This window comes from Pyrus communis, chromosome 16 (assembly GCF_963583255.1).
Source record: "Pyrus communis chromosome 16, drPyrComm1.1, whole genome shotgun sequence".
NCBI lineage: Eukaryota > Viridiplantae > Streptophyta > Magnoliopsida > Rosales > Rosaceae > Pyrus > Pyrus communis.
This window is the reverse complement of record NC_084818.1, coordinates 367,008-383,183: the sequence shown is the minus strand read 5'-3', so window position 1 is coordinate 383,183 and position 16,176 is coordinate 367,008. Positions and strand designations below refer to the sequence as shown.

General features: G+C 38.3%; 2 protein-coding genes across 3 annotated transcripts; one reads left to right on the top strand and one right to left on the bottom strand.

The window, feature by feature from the left end:
• Window positions 1-13: 13 nt before the first annotated feature.
• Window positions 14-5,027, bottom strand: LOC137720322 (uncharacterized protein At1g51745-like). 2 transcript variants are annotated; one of them, XM_068459375.1, is made up of 4 exons: window positions 4,546-5,027; window positions 2,609-3,639; window positions 1,865-2,103; window positions 14-1,369 (listed from the first exon to the last, which is right to left on the bottom strand). In XM_068459375.1, the coding sequence occupies exons 1-4, from the start codon at window positions 4,734-4,736 to the stop codon at window positions 449-451; spliced, it is 2,382 nt and encodes a 793-aa protein (XP_068315476.1). In that variant the 5' UTR covers window positions 4,737-5,027; the 3' UTR covers window positions 14-448. The 2 variants fall into 2 exon arrangements, with proteins under 2 accessions (XP_068315476.1, XP_068315477.1); XM_068459376.1 differs by having other exon boundaries at window positions 1,865-2,097.
• Window positions 5,028-6,404: 1,377 nt separating this feature from the next.
• On the top strand, window positions 6,405-15,986 carry LOC137721399 (uncharacterized). Its single transcript, XM_068460493.1, has 5 exons — window positions 6,405-6,596; window positions 7,192-7,657; window positions 7,796-8,029; window positions 8,151-9,052; window positions 15,686-15,986. Exons 1-5 carry the CDS (start codon window positions 6,483-6,485, stop codon window positions 15,722-15,724), a joined length of 1,755 nt encoding a protein of 584 aa, XP_068316594.1. The 5' UTR covers window positions 6,405-6,482; the 3' UTR covers window positions 15,725-15,986.
• The last annotated feature ends 190 nt before the right edge of the window (window positions 15,987-16,176 follow it).

Genomic DNA, 16,176 nt, shown 5'->3' with positions numbered 1-16,176 from the left:
CGAAAATAAAAAGAGCGTAGAAGGAATGAAATATCAGCAACTACAAATTCACAGAGCATACTCCCCACCTTTTATAGCTACATGTTACTTAATTAGTTAATGAAAGACGGCCAAGATACAAATTAATAGCCTTGTATGGAATCACATGTACATTTCCCTATGAATTCTATCTATACCTACTTCCTCCCTACATAAGCCTAGTTCCTTCAAATCCTCAGAATTCCATATCCAGCAAATATGCAATGCAGTTGACAACCCCTCTGTTTGTTCCATGGCTGCTTCCTCGGGTCGGTAACCCGCTTCATCTGATTATTCCAAAAGACGGCAGAAAAACAGAGTCTTCTAGTGTCCTTGTGGGTAGTCTCGTCCAGAAAGGAGAATAGCTGTAAAATATTGTGCTAGCAGTTTGATCTTATTGTACTTATATAACAATGTACAAGTAAATCTATCATGAATTTCTCCCCTTTTCGCTATTCAATAAAACCGTACTAACTGCTTTTGATGGCGGCCTATTGATCTTCTCAAGTAACCTACTGAATACTAATTTCACAGGTATGCAAGCTACAGTCTTAGCAGCCCCAGAAGACTCCGGCTTGATCAGCCCATCCCTTTGATAACTACTGCTGTCATGGTGTATAGGCTTGTTACTAAAATTCTGTTCAACGGGTATTGAAGATATAGTCCTCGTTTTCTGGCTTGACGATAGGATCACTTTCTTGGCCGCTTTTTTTGAGAACTTTCTATCAGTGGGAAGCCGAGAGTTGTTAGGAAGGCTCCTTTTGCCCTGGCTTGCCTTGTTACTGAAGCTCCCTATATTTAATTTCTTAAATGGTGGTCTGCTTTCTTCATCTGAAAAGCGAAGGTAGTCAGCAGTTTCATCACCATCCAATGCAGATGATAAATGAGGGCGTGGGACTCGAACATTTGCTGTTCTCCTTGCTGTCCTCCATGCATGTGGAAGAGTTACAACCCCATTATTGTCAATTGCTTCACCAAATTCATCAACTGTTGAAAGAAGCGAGTTGGATGACCCATCTTCTAAGGCTTCAATTTGGATTGGGTGCCCTATTATTGCCTTCCCATTTAACTTGCTCATCAGAGAAACAATTGGAACAGGCTCCTTTTGGTAACTTGCCTGGACCTTCAAGTCAACATCTATCAAGTATTTTGGCCTCCTGCGATAACGATGATGGCCATCATATACCGGGTGAAAACGTTCTCTTTTGATGTCCCAGTACTCGTTCCTAGCAGACCTATCCTCCCAGGTCCAGTCCTCCCAATCAATCATATTCTGACCAACACTGTTTCGACTTCTTGCTGCAGCTCTTGATGCCATGGAGTATTCATCTTCCAGTCCAACAAACTCAGTCTGAAAATCATTACTATCGACATTAACTCTATGAGGATAATCACTAAGAGCAATGTATCACAATGTTTTAAAATGCAAAGGCGATGCCAAGGCGTTTCATGGATAGCCCTGGCTAGGGGAAAGCCTTGAGGCGTGAGATGAAAGCCTTGAGGCATGAGGCGATAGTCTCACGGGACCTAAAATTATTCATATATAGTCTAGTCGGAGGGTATGTCATATAGTCTAGTTGAACTTAAAGGGTGTGTCATATAGTCTAGTTGAACTTGAACTTGAACTTGGGCAGTTTCTGAAGAAAAGAAAAAATGCCCAGTTGAATGCCTCAGGCGTGCCTCGACGGCGTCTAGGCAAGTTTAAGCCTATTCCAGCTGGGCAGAGGCGTTTCATCACCGCCCCGCCTCCAAAGCTGCCTAGGCGCACCTCAAGGATCATTTTTTAAAACATTGATGTATCAATGGAAACTTGAGATTGAAGAATAATTTAGGTAAAAGTTCATACCTTTTCTTCAGAATATGGTCCATAATTATAGCCTTTGCCGTAAGTTGCATCCACTGACTTTTTCGTAAGATTGCGGATATTCCTTTTCCCTTTCAACTGCCATTTGGAAACAGCTTCACTAGCAAATAAAGAGTCATGACTATAGAGGTGAGACATATCACCAGAATGCGAGAATTCATCAGGCTCCTCATCAACCATGATTTTGTGTTCTTGTGCTTCATATCTTCCCACTTCTGGTACTATAGATTGATTTACAGACAAAATTTAGAGGGTGTTCACAAAGAAGTGGCGAAGCCATCATGAACAATTGAGGCCAAAGCCAGTGAAACCAACTCAATAGCATAAAGTGCATACTCCACAAGCTATAACAACACATACTTACAAATATAAACAATAAAATAAGGTAGAATTAGGAACGATAGACTTCATTTATGTTAAAAAAATAGACTGTAGTTCGAATGCAAACATTTAAAAGCATAATTGCCAAATCACAATCTGCGCACTAAGATGAGAAACATGCTACAGATCGAATCTTCCATAAAAGATCAAAATATTCATACCAAACGTTAATGGAGGTACATGCAAAAAGAACTCAAAATATTGCATGTAGCATATGTATTATAAATAAGAATCATAGAGCTGAACTTTCCAACAAATATGAAGAGTGAGGCTATTTTAAATCAGACAATCTAGCAACTCATAAACCATGGAATTTCAAAATATAAAGGTAGTAAAAAGCTGAACCTGAAAGTAAAGGCATGTCTTCATCCATATCTGGTTCGGTCTCAGATGAATCCAACTCAGACTCGGAAGTATCAGTTTCAGAAGAATCAGAGTCATCCTCTGTAAAGCCAGAAGTGTTCTCTGAAATCATGGATTCAGCATGAGGACGAGCACCAACTGGGGAAGCTGAGATCGCTACATGGTTTGAAGGAGACGCTTCATACTCCAAGGATTCACCAGACTCAGCTGGCAAATATACAATTTTACTCCTCTTTGCCTTGCAAATAACTCCAGTCGACTCCACTCCTGAAATAGAAGTAGAAAGAGTAGTACTGTCAGGATGCAAGCACTGTGGGACTGCTAATTTTGCACTATTCTGCAAAACTTGAACAAGAGGACGACGTTTGTCAGGTCTCTTGACCAAAATTTCATCACTCAATCCATCATGTGACCTTCTCCGTTTCTCTAAAGAATGTTTACCATTCACATGACTTGTTCTTCCCATGCTAAGACCACCACGACTAAGAGCTGGATTGGTACCATTAAATGTGGGTTTCCAAGAACCATTTGAAGCAAGAGAAGAAATTTTTCGCTTTGAAGGGGCAATTTTGAGACCAAAGTCTTGCAAGCCTCTCATCCGAGGCATGACTTCAGAATGATCATCATCACCACTTGGTTGAATCCCCTCTTTGACTCTTTCAAAAGGCATAGGACTGCCTATAATGTCGTTTCTATGAGACATATGTGACTTGGAATTTCCAAGTTTTACATTGTCAATTCCCAAACTCTCGGAAGATATAACTAACTCCTTTTTCACAACACCAGATAACTTACTGTTCAAGCGTTCAGAATTTATACCTAACTTTCCTTGTTTCTTCAATAGCTGCTTCTCAAGTTCAAGTGCATGAAGAATAGCATCTTCTCGACGTGCATATTTCTCTCTTTTCTTTATAGGCATACCCTGCGCTGATTCAGCCTTCTCAATACAATCATCAAACTCACCGCATCGAAATGCCTTCACACGCTTCGATTTTTCCAAATTGTACCAGTCACTGAAAAGAAATACCACTGAATATCATTACTATAACAGTAGGTAAAACCATAAAACCAAAGAAGTGAGAGTACAAGAACCAGCAAGTATGAACAGACTCCAGTTTGAATTAGACTATTCTGCGAGAATAACATAGTTAATGAAATCCATCTTAACTAATTTGTAATGAAATTTTCCGCTAGGCGGATAAGGCCAAAAGAATCAGCAGTATGTAATAATTCTCTGGAGGCCAGAACCATTCGAAGGATTCTGCTAAATAGTTCTACATGACAACCAATTGTATGTACATTGAACACAGTTCATTAAATTGGCATGGAAATAATGACAGGGGACTCCATGGTACTAGTACAACGTCTCCGAGAATTCCACTGCTCTCATGATTTTACTGTGCTCCAACCACTCACCAGCTAACAAATAAATCTCAACATAAAAGATATACCTTACAACAACAACATCATGAAAATATGAAAGATACAGAATTTTTGGGGCTTGGTTCTTTATCCTTTGAGAAATAACCAAAGTATTTCATGACAAGGTGTACCTAAAGGTATGCATAGAATAGGGTTTCAGTCCTGGCATTTAACATTGCATTTGATCCCGAAGAGTAGTCTAACAAAATATTTTCCATACATAATCTCATCTTCAGTGTCTTTTAGCCCTAAAAACTTGGTTGGCCACAAAGTTGCAGTATTTCTCTGATATGGGTTTCTACTGCTGCTCCAATATGTTGTGATTTGTTCAAGTACAACAGATAAAAGCGCAAGTTTTTCGGCTCATTCAACAATAAAACATGATAATATACTCACTAAACTTTATTATTTTTCTAATTTCTGGATAAACATACCACAACCCAAAGTGCTAAGACTAACAAGTATTTACTGAAAAGGGGAAAAAATGAGAGACATACACACTGGCGTCCTCTCTGCCAAGGAGCTTGACGGGGGTCCCAGAGCGAGGCGACGTGAGATGCGAAGTGGAGAGCTCTTCCGGGCCCACTATCTTCCCCGGCCACCACGACCCGTTCCTCCGCCTCACCCAGACGATCGATCCTACACTGAACTCGCCCGCACCTGAATCCGTACTATCCATAACACACATAAACGCATGCACCACACACCCACCCACACACACTCTCTCTCCTCTCTCTATATTTCTCTCGGTCGGCGAACAATGGAGAAAGTCGGAGCTGAGCTCAGCCTCCAGCAAAGAGCAGTGCGGGAAGGAAGATCCGAAGAATTACGAAAATGGAGGGTCCAATTTGAGGGATTCGGGTTAGGGTTAGGGCTAGGGCTAGGGTTTCCATTCAGAATTGGGGATTTTTCATTTCTGTGCCTTATTTTATTTGTTTTTTCCGGCCTTCTGTTTCTATTCTCTCTGTAAGAAATAAAAAATTAAAAATAAAATAAAATTGGAAAAATATATATATATATATATATTATAATATTGGATGGTTTGGTTGAAGAAGGTGGGCTGGCTTAAGCAAGCAAACAGTGGGTCTGTGTCGTTGTGGTCTCTGTGTGGGAGGATAAATAATCAGGCGTATTTGTCGGTTTATCTCTTAAATTTGTATATAACTATTAATTTTTTCATTGAATTTTAATTTTAATTAATTACTTCCTAAATTTTTATAATTAGTTAATTTTTTTATGAACTTAACTTTTAGCCGATTACTCTTGTGAACTTTTATACATAACCAATTTTTCCTTATTATATTTTAAAAATTTTCATTCAATTTTTCATCCATTCAATTTTCCATTCTTTTTGCCCTCATACAGTTATCATATGTTGTTCCTGTAATCAAGATAGATAGAAAATTAGATGAAAATTTTAAAATCTAACGGCAAAGGGAGTTGGCTATTTATTAAAGTTCAATGAAATAATTGATTAAAATTAAAATTCAAAAAAAAAAAAAACTAATTATAAAGATTTGAGAAGGTAATCAATTAAAATTAAAATTTCGCAATACCATACCAGTTCAGCGCTTGTCGACAAATATGCCAAATAATTACCACGCGGAAATCGGACGAGTTTTTGTCTCGTGCTGCCAAAGCTATTTTATCTCGAACACGTGGACGGTTAGATGTATGGGCTTCTATTTTTACAACTTCCAAGCCCAAAAACATTCTAGGCCCAACTGACCCAAACAAAAAGTTCTCCTTGATCATGTCACCCAAGGAACCTCATTATTATTCCTCACGGTTATATGTGTTTCTGGATGAGGTGATTTGATTGGATGTCGATGTTTAATAAATAAGGAAAAAATAACGTAGTGAAGATTTTGGAATGGAAAAAAATTTGACCTAGGTCACACCGTTGCACAATGTTATAAGTTTGTGTGTGCATGTGATTCAATATCCTAATAGATAGGATGTTATGATTTTACTCATACGTCTCAAGTTAGAAACTTTCTCCACTCATTTTCTAAATTATTATAATAATTTCGAACTCTTCATCTTTCCTCCATATTATGAATCGATTATTAATCATAATATGAATTCATATTTAATAAATAACAATGCAATATAACACACGATTCATTTACCGTGTTAATTATTTTTAACATACAACGATATATTTACCAAATACGAATTTGTCATAATTTTTTCAAGGATACGATTCACGCACCTAATAAAAAATATAATAAACAAATTTCAAATTTCAAATCCGCGCTCTAACGGTCACAAATTCTAGGGTTGTCCAAACTTCTCTCTCATTGTATAAATATCCCCAATTGCTCGCTTGTTTTCTCCAACGCTTCTACATCCTTCACTCTCAATCTTATAGCCGTCTCTCTTTCGAAGACCAAAACAACTTGTTTTGATCATCTAGGGTTTCCGTACCGCCATGGATTTCTCCACCCTTTCCAGAAGAGAGCTCCAGACTCTGTGCAAGAGGAACAAACTCCCAGCCAACCTCACCAATGTCGCCATGGCTGATTCTCTCAAGAATCTCGAACTCGTAATGCTCTTAGCCCCCATTTTCTTTTTCCCGATTTGGTGTAAAATATGTTTAAGTTTGTATCCGTTTGGATCCGGAGAAAATTGATAGAAAAGTGAAATCTCTGAGATCGGTACATTTCCAGATTCAAATCTGCTGGAGATTGCTGTTCTATTTAATTTGGATTGTAGATAGCATTTTCCACATTATTTTGTGTTTGGTTGGTGAGAAAAAATGACCGGAAAGGGGAAAGGGGAAATGGGAAGCGACATTGAGTATTTTTTTCTCGTAATCATTTATGTTGAGTTGAGTTCAATCCTCACAGATCGTTCCTAAATCTGATTCAATTCTATATAATCGTCTTGAGCTGAATCGTAATTTTATAAGAAAATTAAATTGGGGAATCAATCTACGAAATCCTGTTCTGTTAGGTAGCTGAGAATCACAGGCTTGTTTATGATGTAAATCAATATACAGCTGATTTGATCCTATTTCCAATCAGAAAACAACATCTAAGTATTTGATTTTATATTCATGTATTTTCTTTGCAGCCAAACAGAATGATTGAAATTATTTCTCTCATTTAATCTGACTGTTTTACTAATTAATATGTCAGGTGGAAGGAATTGAAGACTTGCTGAATCAATCTCCGCAGAAAACAATGAATGGTTCATTAAGTATCCCTCGTACTGCTGGAAGAACCTCTGTTCGAAGAAAGCCAATCATTGAAGAGCCAGAAAGCTCACAGACATTGACCCGCAGTCACCGTGGGACAAGGCGAGCAGTTGCTGAAGAGGTGATGGACCAGGAAAAGACTGAGGTGGTGCCTAGGACTCCTGCTGCACCAAGCACCCGGAGAAGGGCTCCTGCCACTTCAGCTTGCAAGAAGATGGAAACCCAGAAGGAGACAGCTTCGGTGCAGAAGAGCGTGTATAACACTAGGCGATCCGTGAGGCTGCTGGAAAAGACCATGGCTCGCTTGAGCTTGGGGTATGAAAACACTATGCCTCTTAAGATGAATGAACTTTCCACAGAAATGAACAATGATTCCGAGAAGACTGATGATGGCTCAGTTGATGAGGGTAAGTCCATTCCTCATTTGCACGTCAAGTTTTCATTACTTGTAAATTGTCTTTTTTGTCAACTAAATGTATTGTTTCTCAGAAGTATGTTTGGATGTAAAATCATGTTATCTGACATAGTTTGTTGGTATGGAACAGGGTCTAGTATGCAGACAGTATCGGAGACAAGCTCAGAGAGAGTTGATGTTTCTGAAGTTTCACTGGAGAATGAAGGGCAGTTGAAAGGTGATGTGGAGGAAAATAGCAAGGCTGATGTGTTTGAAGTAGATGATATCGAGCAAAAATCCGAACCAGAATCTGAGGTATGTGAATCAAAGTCAGCCTCAGATGACATTGTGGTTTCAGAAGTTATGGATGCAGCAGATGACAAGAGTAAGTTTAATGACATTTTGTTGTGGCCAAGACATTTGTGAATTTGATTTTATGGTTCTCAATTCAAAATTCAGGGTTCCATGTCGTTTTACGTATTTGAATCTGCTTGTGATTGCTGCAGAACCTAATGATGAAGGAACCGAAAACTGTTTGGCCGCTAAAGTTTCTGATGATGTTTCTGCTGTGGACATAGACCATTTTATTGCTGCTGAGAACCCGGAAGATTATATCACTGCGGTGGAGGATCAAAATCTTGAGAATGACGATTCTGACTCGAAATCTGCTGCTGGGGAGACTGAAGAAGTTAAGGATGTGGCTAATGTAGAAGAAGCTGCTAAGCCTAAGGCATTGACTCTGAGCTTGTCCGGTGAACAGCAGCCTATGCTTGGTGGCAAGGAATCAATGTATGAGGTGCCAGAGGCTGATTATAACGAGAAATTCGATTTTGAATCAGACTCTATCAAGGACGGAAGTTCTGGATCAGACTTCACTGAAGGAGAATTTAGTGAAGATGAAGCCACGGATGAAAACTCAGTTGAGTGTGAGGAATTTGAATCTTCGGAAGGAGAAGAATTTGGTGATGAAAGTTTGGTTGATGCTAATAATGTGACTGAAGTAGCAGAAGTTGTCACCAGGGCAAAGATGCAAGAGATCAATAACTCTGAAGTTGATGTTTGTGCAAAAAGCGATCCAGCTTTGGACAAAGCTCCAATATTGGCACCCTTTGAAGCTGAGCAGCTTTCACTTCAGTTTCCCCGTCCAACTTTCTCAAAACCCGGGAAGTCTCCAAGCAAGAAGCGATCGGAAGTCATGAGCTACATCTTTGACGACAATGAGGAGAACATTGATGATGGCACTGACAATGGAGGAGTTGAGATCAAGAGAGACGCGGATGCCACTGACAAGGATAGCGTGGCGAGCGAATTGGAGGCTATGAGTCTAAGGCAGCTAAGGAAAATGCTCAAAAGTCAATTAAATATCAAGACAGAAGATAAGATTAAGCCAAGAACTGCATTGCAGGAAGTGTTAGAAGAAGCATTTAGTCCCAAGCTAAGATTACAATAAACAATAAGATGATTTGAATGAATGAATCAGTGTATATATATATATACATATATACCTGCAGAAGCCATGAGAATTGATGCAAACACACTGAAAAGAAGTTAACAGAAAGTCTTCTACTCACACAGCCCTTATGTCCAATACTAGCGATAGTCTAGTGATCGAGTGAACTAATTTCTGGTGAGCAGGGACTTTCATATTTATAGGCTATATTCCTAACATGATCCCAGCTATCATGGGATCAGTTAATACCTATTATATTTTACATCAAAATGGGATAAGATATAATACTCCCACAGTCCCTTAATTGCAGGAAACTTGTCTCCCACATTCCCTCAATTTCAGGAGATTAGTCTCCCACAATCCCTCAATTTCAGGAGACAATTTGTGTATATCTTATATTCGAGAAAAATCAAGTGTTTGATTGTTTTAAAAATTTCAAGAAATGAAGTCTATGATGTCCACGTTGGGGATGGGAATAAAGTAGCTGCAGAGGCAATAGGCACCCTAAAGCTCAAGTTGTCAAGTGGTTTCGTTTTTCACAGTCCCTCTTCAAGTGACCAAATTCTTTGCAGAAATAACATTTAATATTTTCTATGTTGCCTTTAAAACCTTGAGATCCCTTGGAGGATGATGGAGTATCATTTCCAGCAGCATGAGAATAGGAAAAAGGTTTATATGGCTTACCAGATGTCGAGATAGTTTTCCTCGTAGTCTCTGCCTTTATGAAATTCACTGTTTCATTTGACACCCTTTTGATCCTGCTTTCTTCTTGAACACATATGGAAATGAGATCATTTAGACTCCACTTCTCCTTTTGTGTGTTGTATGACGTCTTCAGTTGTTCATATGCATCTGGGAGGGAATTAAGGGCCATATGAACAACAAAAGCATCATCAATGGGAACCTCCAGGTCTGTGAGCTTCGCAGCAGCCTCCACTAGCTTCAGAATGTGTTCTCTGACAGTGCCTTTCCCATGATATTTCAGAGTTGTCAAGGTAGTCATGAGGTTTCCCATCTCTCCCTTCTCTGAAACCTTAAATTTTGCCTCAATTGCCTCCAGGAAATCCTTCGCTTTGTCAGTTGCAGGAATGCCTCCTCTAACAGCTTCACTAATGGATCGTTTGATCACCAATAGTGCCATGCGATTCGCTTTCTCCCATTTTTCAAATTTCACCCTTTGTTCAACGGTGCTATTGTTATCCAGTGCTTGTGGTTCATCTTCCCTCAGTGCCAGATCGTAGTCCATTAGTCCAAGAATAATCTCTACATCCTGTCTCCATTTTTTGTAATTTCCTCCACTTAAAGGCTCAATAGAGGAAAAATTCATTGAAGTGGGATTCACTGCAGAAGCCATGAGGTTAGACATTATGAAAACAATGAAGTAGGGAAAACACAGTAAGATACAACACCTTTGGGTGAGGAACATTTACTGCAAGAACTTAATCCATGCATATCCATTTAGTTATTTGTTAAAAATATTTCAAAACTCAAGTCTTTAGACAAGAATCCGAAACACAGTTAACCATTCACCAAACTATGCCCTATTCCATTAATCGAACCATTCATACATTGCCTTCTTTAGAAGATCTTATATGCATGTTATGATTAAATGAACTACGAATTCCCATACTTCTGATTTCTTAGTTTAACATTTCAATATGAACCCATTTTGATGTAGTTCATACGATTAATTATACAAAGAAAACATAACCACTCACGATCCTCCTTTATTTTGCAGTCACTGCAGAAGCAATATGAAGTACAGATACATATATACAAAAAAACTTGAATCTCAGTGAGACTAACAAGCTCTGATACCAATTGTTAGAAGAAGCATTTAGTCCCAAGCTAAGATTACAATAAACAATAAGATGATTTGAATGAATGAATCAGTGTATATATATATATACATATATACCTGCAGAAGCCATGAGAATTGATGCAAACACACTGAAAAGAAGTTAACAGAAAGTCTTCTACTCACACAGCCCTTGAAGAGGGACTGTGAAAAACGAAAGAAATGGGCACCTAAGAAAGGTAATAAAATTGAAAATGTTTTTGTCTGTGTTAATGTTAATCTTGTTGAAATCCCTCCAAATTCTTGGTGGTTTGACACTGGTTGTTCGGTGCATATTACCAATTCTTTGCAGGGATTCACAAGAAGGGAAATTTCAAGAAATGAAGTCTATGATGTCCACGTTGGGGATGGGAATAAAGTAGCTGCAGAGGCAATAGGCACCCTAAAGCTCAAGTTGTCAAGTGGTTTCGTTTTACAATTGCAAGATGTTCTTTATGTTCCTAGGTTAACTAGAAGTTTAATTTCTGCTTCAAAGCTTGTAAAAGACGGTTATGTTTTTGTTGGGGAAGATGAAAGTGTACGGATTTATAAGAAAAGTAATATGAATCTTTTGCTTGGTATTTGTTTCTTAAACAATGATCTTTGGAGGATGAATTGTCAAGTAATGTTAAATTCAAAATGTTTGACAGTGGAATCAAATTTATCTTTGAAAAGGTCTCTGACTAATGAAGGGTCTTCAATGCTTTGGCATAGAAGGCTTGGACATATTAACAAGCAAAGATTAGAAATTCTAGTTAAAGAACAAATGCTTCCAACGTTGGATTTTAATGATATGCAAAATTGTATTGACTGTTGGAAAGGGAAATTAACAAACACAAGGAAAATTGGTTCCACAAGAAGTCTTAACCTCTTAGAAGTCGTCCATTCAGATGTTTGTGGACCTTTCTCCACGCAAACAATCTGCAAAAATGCCTATTTTGTGTCTTTCATTGATGATTTTTCTCGATATGCATATGTATATCTTATATTCGAGAAAAATCAAGTGTTTGATTGTTTTAAAAATTTCAAAAATGAAGTGGAAAGACAACTAGAAAAGAAAATTAAAATCTTGAGATCGGACCGTGGAGGGGAGTATTATGGCAGGTACACAGAGAAAGGTCAACAAAAGGGTCCAATGGCCATGTTCTTAGAAGAAAACGGGATCCAAGCTCAGTATACTACTCCCGGAACACCACAGCAAAATGGTGTAGCCGAGAGAAAGAATAGGACCTTGATTGAAATGGTGAGATGCATGATGAGTAGGACAGATCTTCCTATGTTTCTATGGGGTGAGGCTCTTAAAATGGCAAATTATATATCGAATAGAGTCCCAAGTAAATCCGTGCTCAAGACTCCATTTGAACTATGGACTTCAAGAAAACCTAGTTTGAATCACCTTCATGTATGGGGATGTAAGGCAGAAGCAAAAATGTACAATCCAGAGGCAAAGAAACTTGACTCTAAGACTGTAAGCTGCAGTTTTATTGGTTTTCCCGAGAGATCAAAGGGGTACAGGTTTTATGCTCCAACCTTACATACGAGAATATTTGAAACAAATAGTGCAAGGTTTATTGAAGCGGAAGAATCAAATGGAGATAAGGCTCGTGATTTTATTTTTGAAGAAGAAGAAGAGGCTGTGACAAAAATTTCCCCAATGTCATCAACCAAAATTGATTTTGCAACTCTTGACACGCAAAACCAAGTCCATGAAGATTTTTATCAAAGTGATTTTGGTGGGGCTACTGGTTTCCAGCATGCATCAAGCAGCAGCAATACACAAGTCTGCAACATGCAAAATAATGAAGGTGAAAATCATGGTACAACTACCATGCAATCAGTAATGGTTCCTGCAACAAGAAGGCAACCTCAACGTACAAGAAAGTCTCCAATTTCAGGAGATTTTCTTGTTTATGTGGGAGAAGCTAAGAAACTAGAGAAGACTGTCGATGACTCACTTGATTTTCAGCAAGCAAATGGAGATAGAACTGAACATGAGGAAGGCATAGAGATTGATCCAGTTACCTTCAAGCAAGCGATGACAAGTGAAAAGGCTGAGCATTGGAAGATAGCCATGCAAGAAGAAATGGACTCCATGTATTCGAATGGAGTGTGGGCCTTGACAGAAGCAAATGAGTCCATAAAACCCATTGGATGCAAATGGGTATACAAAACAAAGAGTGACTTAAAAGGAAAGGTTCAGAGGCATAAAGCAAGACTAGTTGCAAAGGGGTATACTCAAAGGGAAGGATTGGATTACTCTGAGACATTCTCACCTGTTTCTTCAAAGGATTCTCTCAGAATCATCCTTGCTATAGTTGCTCACTACAATCTAGAACTCCACCAAATGGACGTGAAAACTGCGTTCCTAAATGGAGTGTTAGATGAGGAGATTTACATGGTCCAGCCACCTGGTTTTGTTGAAATGGGGCAAGAACAAATGGTGTGCAAACTGAGAAAGTCGATTTATGGGCTAAAACAAGCTTCCAGGCAGTGGTTCTTAAAGTTTGATGAGAAAATAACCAGTTTTGGTTTTGTTGAAAACAAAATTGATGATTGTTTGTATCTCAAGGTATGTGGCTCGAGGTTTATCTTTCTAATTCTGTATGTTGACGACATTTTATTAGCAAGTAATGATCTTAATCTCTTGCTGGAAACAAAGAAACTACTGTCACGAACGTTTGAGATGAAAGATATGGGTGAGGCTTCCTTCGTTTTGGGTATAGAAATTATTCGTGATAGAAGAAGATGCCTTTTGGGTCTTTCACAGAAGACCTATATTGAGAAAATGCTCAAAAGGTACAACATGCAAGATTGTTCAAAGGGTGAAGCACCAGTGAGCAAAGGAGATAAATTAAACAAGTCTCAATGCCCCAGTAATGAGATTGAAATGCGAGGGATGGCTAACAGGCCATATGCGTCTATCGTTGGCAGTCTATTGTATGCTCAAGTGTGCACTAGACCGGATTTAGCCTTTGCCATAAGTATGCTTGGAAGATTTCAAGCAAATCCAGGAGAAAAGCATTGGACAGCAGCTAAAAAGGTTCTGAGATACCTGAAAAGGACAAAAGATTACATGTTGGTGTATGGGAAATCTGAGAAATTAGAATTGGTTGGCTACTGTGATTCTGATTTCGCAGGTTGTGAGGATGACAGGAGGTCCACGAGTGGGTTTATTTTCCTGTTGGCTGGTGGTGCAATATCTTGGAGAAGTGCAAAACAAAAAACCTTGGCCACTTCAACAATGCAAGCTGAGTATATTTCATGTTTTGAAGCCTCACAACAAGCTAGTTTCTTGAGGAATCTCATCACTGGAATGCAGGTTGTTGAATGCATAAGAAGACCAATTGTCATTTTCTGTGACAATAAGGCAGCCGTGTTCTTCTCCAAAAACAATAAAAAATCTTATGCAGCTAGGTTGATGGACGTGAAATATCAGTCAGTGAAAGAAAAGGTGAAGGCTGGGATAGTTTCCATTGAGCACATTAATACATCGGAAATGCTGGCAGATTCTCTCACAAAACCTCTTGGAGTTGGAGTGTTTAAAGATCAAGTTACGTACATGGGTGTTGTGGAATCTTTTGATGCTTATGTGATGCGTGAATGAAGGTTAACTTCTCTCATCATTTTCTGTTTTTTCATGAAAGCTTAATAAGCATGAGTTATTGTATTCATATGTTGGTTTATTTTATGACAATGAATTCAATATGATTGTTTCAACTACTGTGTATATGTACAAATATATATGTGCAGTTTTATGAAATGATGAATTACTGATCAAACCAATGTTTAATGAGCTGGTCATTATAAAAGGCTTATCGTTGGAGCTAAATAAAAGCTTGACAATGATGTTTGGCTTGATCAGTGGGAGTGTGAATGAATGACATGATGAATATGTCTGCTTGCTCTGTGAATATCATGCATGAGCAGTTTTGGGGGATGTGATCTCAGAGTGTTAGTACAAATTATAACGTACGAATTTTCTGGGGTTCAACTCTTTGAAACTCTTCATGGCAGATATGAATTGTTGTATGGTTGAAATGATTCAAGTGATCACTGAAGGGATTGGTTTGATGCGTTGGACAAGGGACATGATCAGCGGAAGTTCAAAAGTGGGAGAATGTTAGGTTTTGAACTTCCGTATCATGATAAGGATACCTAAAAACGTGGATTGAATCAATTAGAAGTCATGACCATGTCAACAAATTGTCTCCTGAAATTGAGGGATTGTGGGAGACTAATCTCCTGAAATTGAGGGAATGTGGGAGACAAGTTTCCTGCAATTAAGGGACTGTGGGAGTATTATATCTTATCCCATTTTGATGTAAAATATAATAGGTATTAACTGATCCCATGATAGCTGGGATCATGTTAGGAATATAGCCTATAAATATGAAAGTCTTCTACTCACACAGCCCTTATGTCCAATACTAGCGATAGTCTAGTGATCGAGTGAACTAATTTCTGGTGAGCAGGGACTTTCATATTTATAGGCTATATTCCTAACATGATCCCAGCTATCATGGGATCAGTTAATACCTATTATATTTTACATCAAAATGGGATAAGATATAATACTCCCACAGTCCCTTAATTGCAGGAAACTTGTCTCCCACATTCCCTCAATTTCAGGAGATTAGTCTCCCACAATCCCTCAATTTCAGGAGACAATTTGTTGACATGGTCATGACTTCTAATTGATTCAATCCACGTTTTTAGGTATCCTTATCATGATACGGAAGTTCAAAACCTAACAGGAAGTACCAGAGAACCAAATGGTAGGCGGTGGGAACTGAAACAGAAATGCAGACTGAGTGAGGCGAGAGAATAGTCATTTTACATGATGATTTTTTTGCGGGGTTTGCTTTAATTGAGATTACTTGTGAGTAATTGTGGGCAATTGTAGCGGGAGATTCTCATATCAAATTGGAATTTTGGAATTTTTCTAGTCGTTCAACCTCCTCTTTTTCCCTTCCAAACTTGCATTGTTACTCGATTCGAACAGTTTATTTTTTTTGTCACATTTTAGCGATCATATGATATTGTTATTTAGTAAATTAATGAACCACATTTTTATTTAAAGATTGAAATTATAACAATGTGAATAAAATACAATTTCAAATAAATGGGTTTCATTATCAAGAAAAGTTTCAAGATAATAAAAAGAAAGAAGAATGTAGAATGAGAAAGTATAATTCAGAATGTGGCCCAACAAAACAAACAATTTTAGGGTAAATCTCTAAGTGGT

Excerpts from the sequence above, each read along its gene's own strand:
- LOC137720322 (XM_068459375.1), bottom strand. The coding sequence starts at position 4,736 with ATGTGTGTTATGGATAGTACGGATTCAGGTGCGGGCGAGTTCAGTGTA. Across the intron at positions 2,104-2,608 it reads AGACATGCCTTTACTTTCAG|TACCAGAAGTGGGAAGATAT; the intron begins GTTCAGCTTTTT and ends ATCAATCTATAG. Across the intron at positions 1,370-1,864 it reads GACCATATTCTGAAGAAAAG|ACTGAGTTTGTTGGACTGGA; the intron begins GTATGAACTTTT and ends AATGATTTTCAG.
- LOC137721399 (XM_068460493.1), top strand. The coding sequence starts at position 6,483 with ATGGATTTCTCCACCCTTTCCAGAAGAGAGCTCCAGACTCTGTGCAAG. Across the intron at positions 8,030-8,150 it reads GGATGCAGCAGATGACAAGA|AACCTAATGATGAAGGAACC; the intron begins GTAAGTTTAATG and ends TGATTGCTGCAG. Across the intron at positions 9,053-15,685 it reads CAAGAACTGCATTGCAGGAA|GAAGTACCAGAGAACCAAAT; the intron begins GTGTTAGAAGAA and ends AAAACCTAACAG.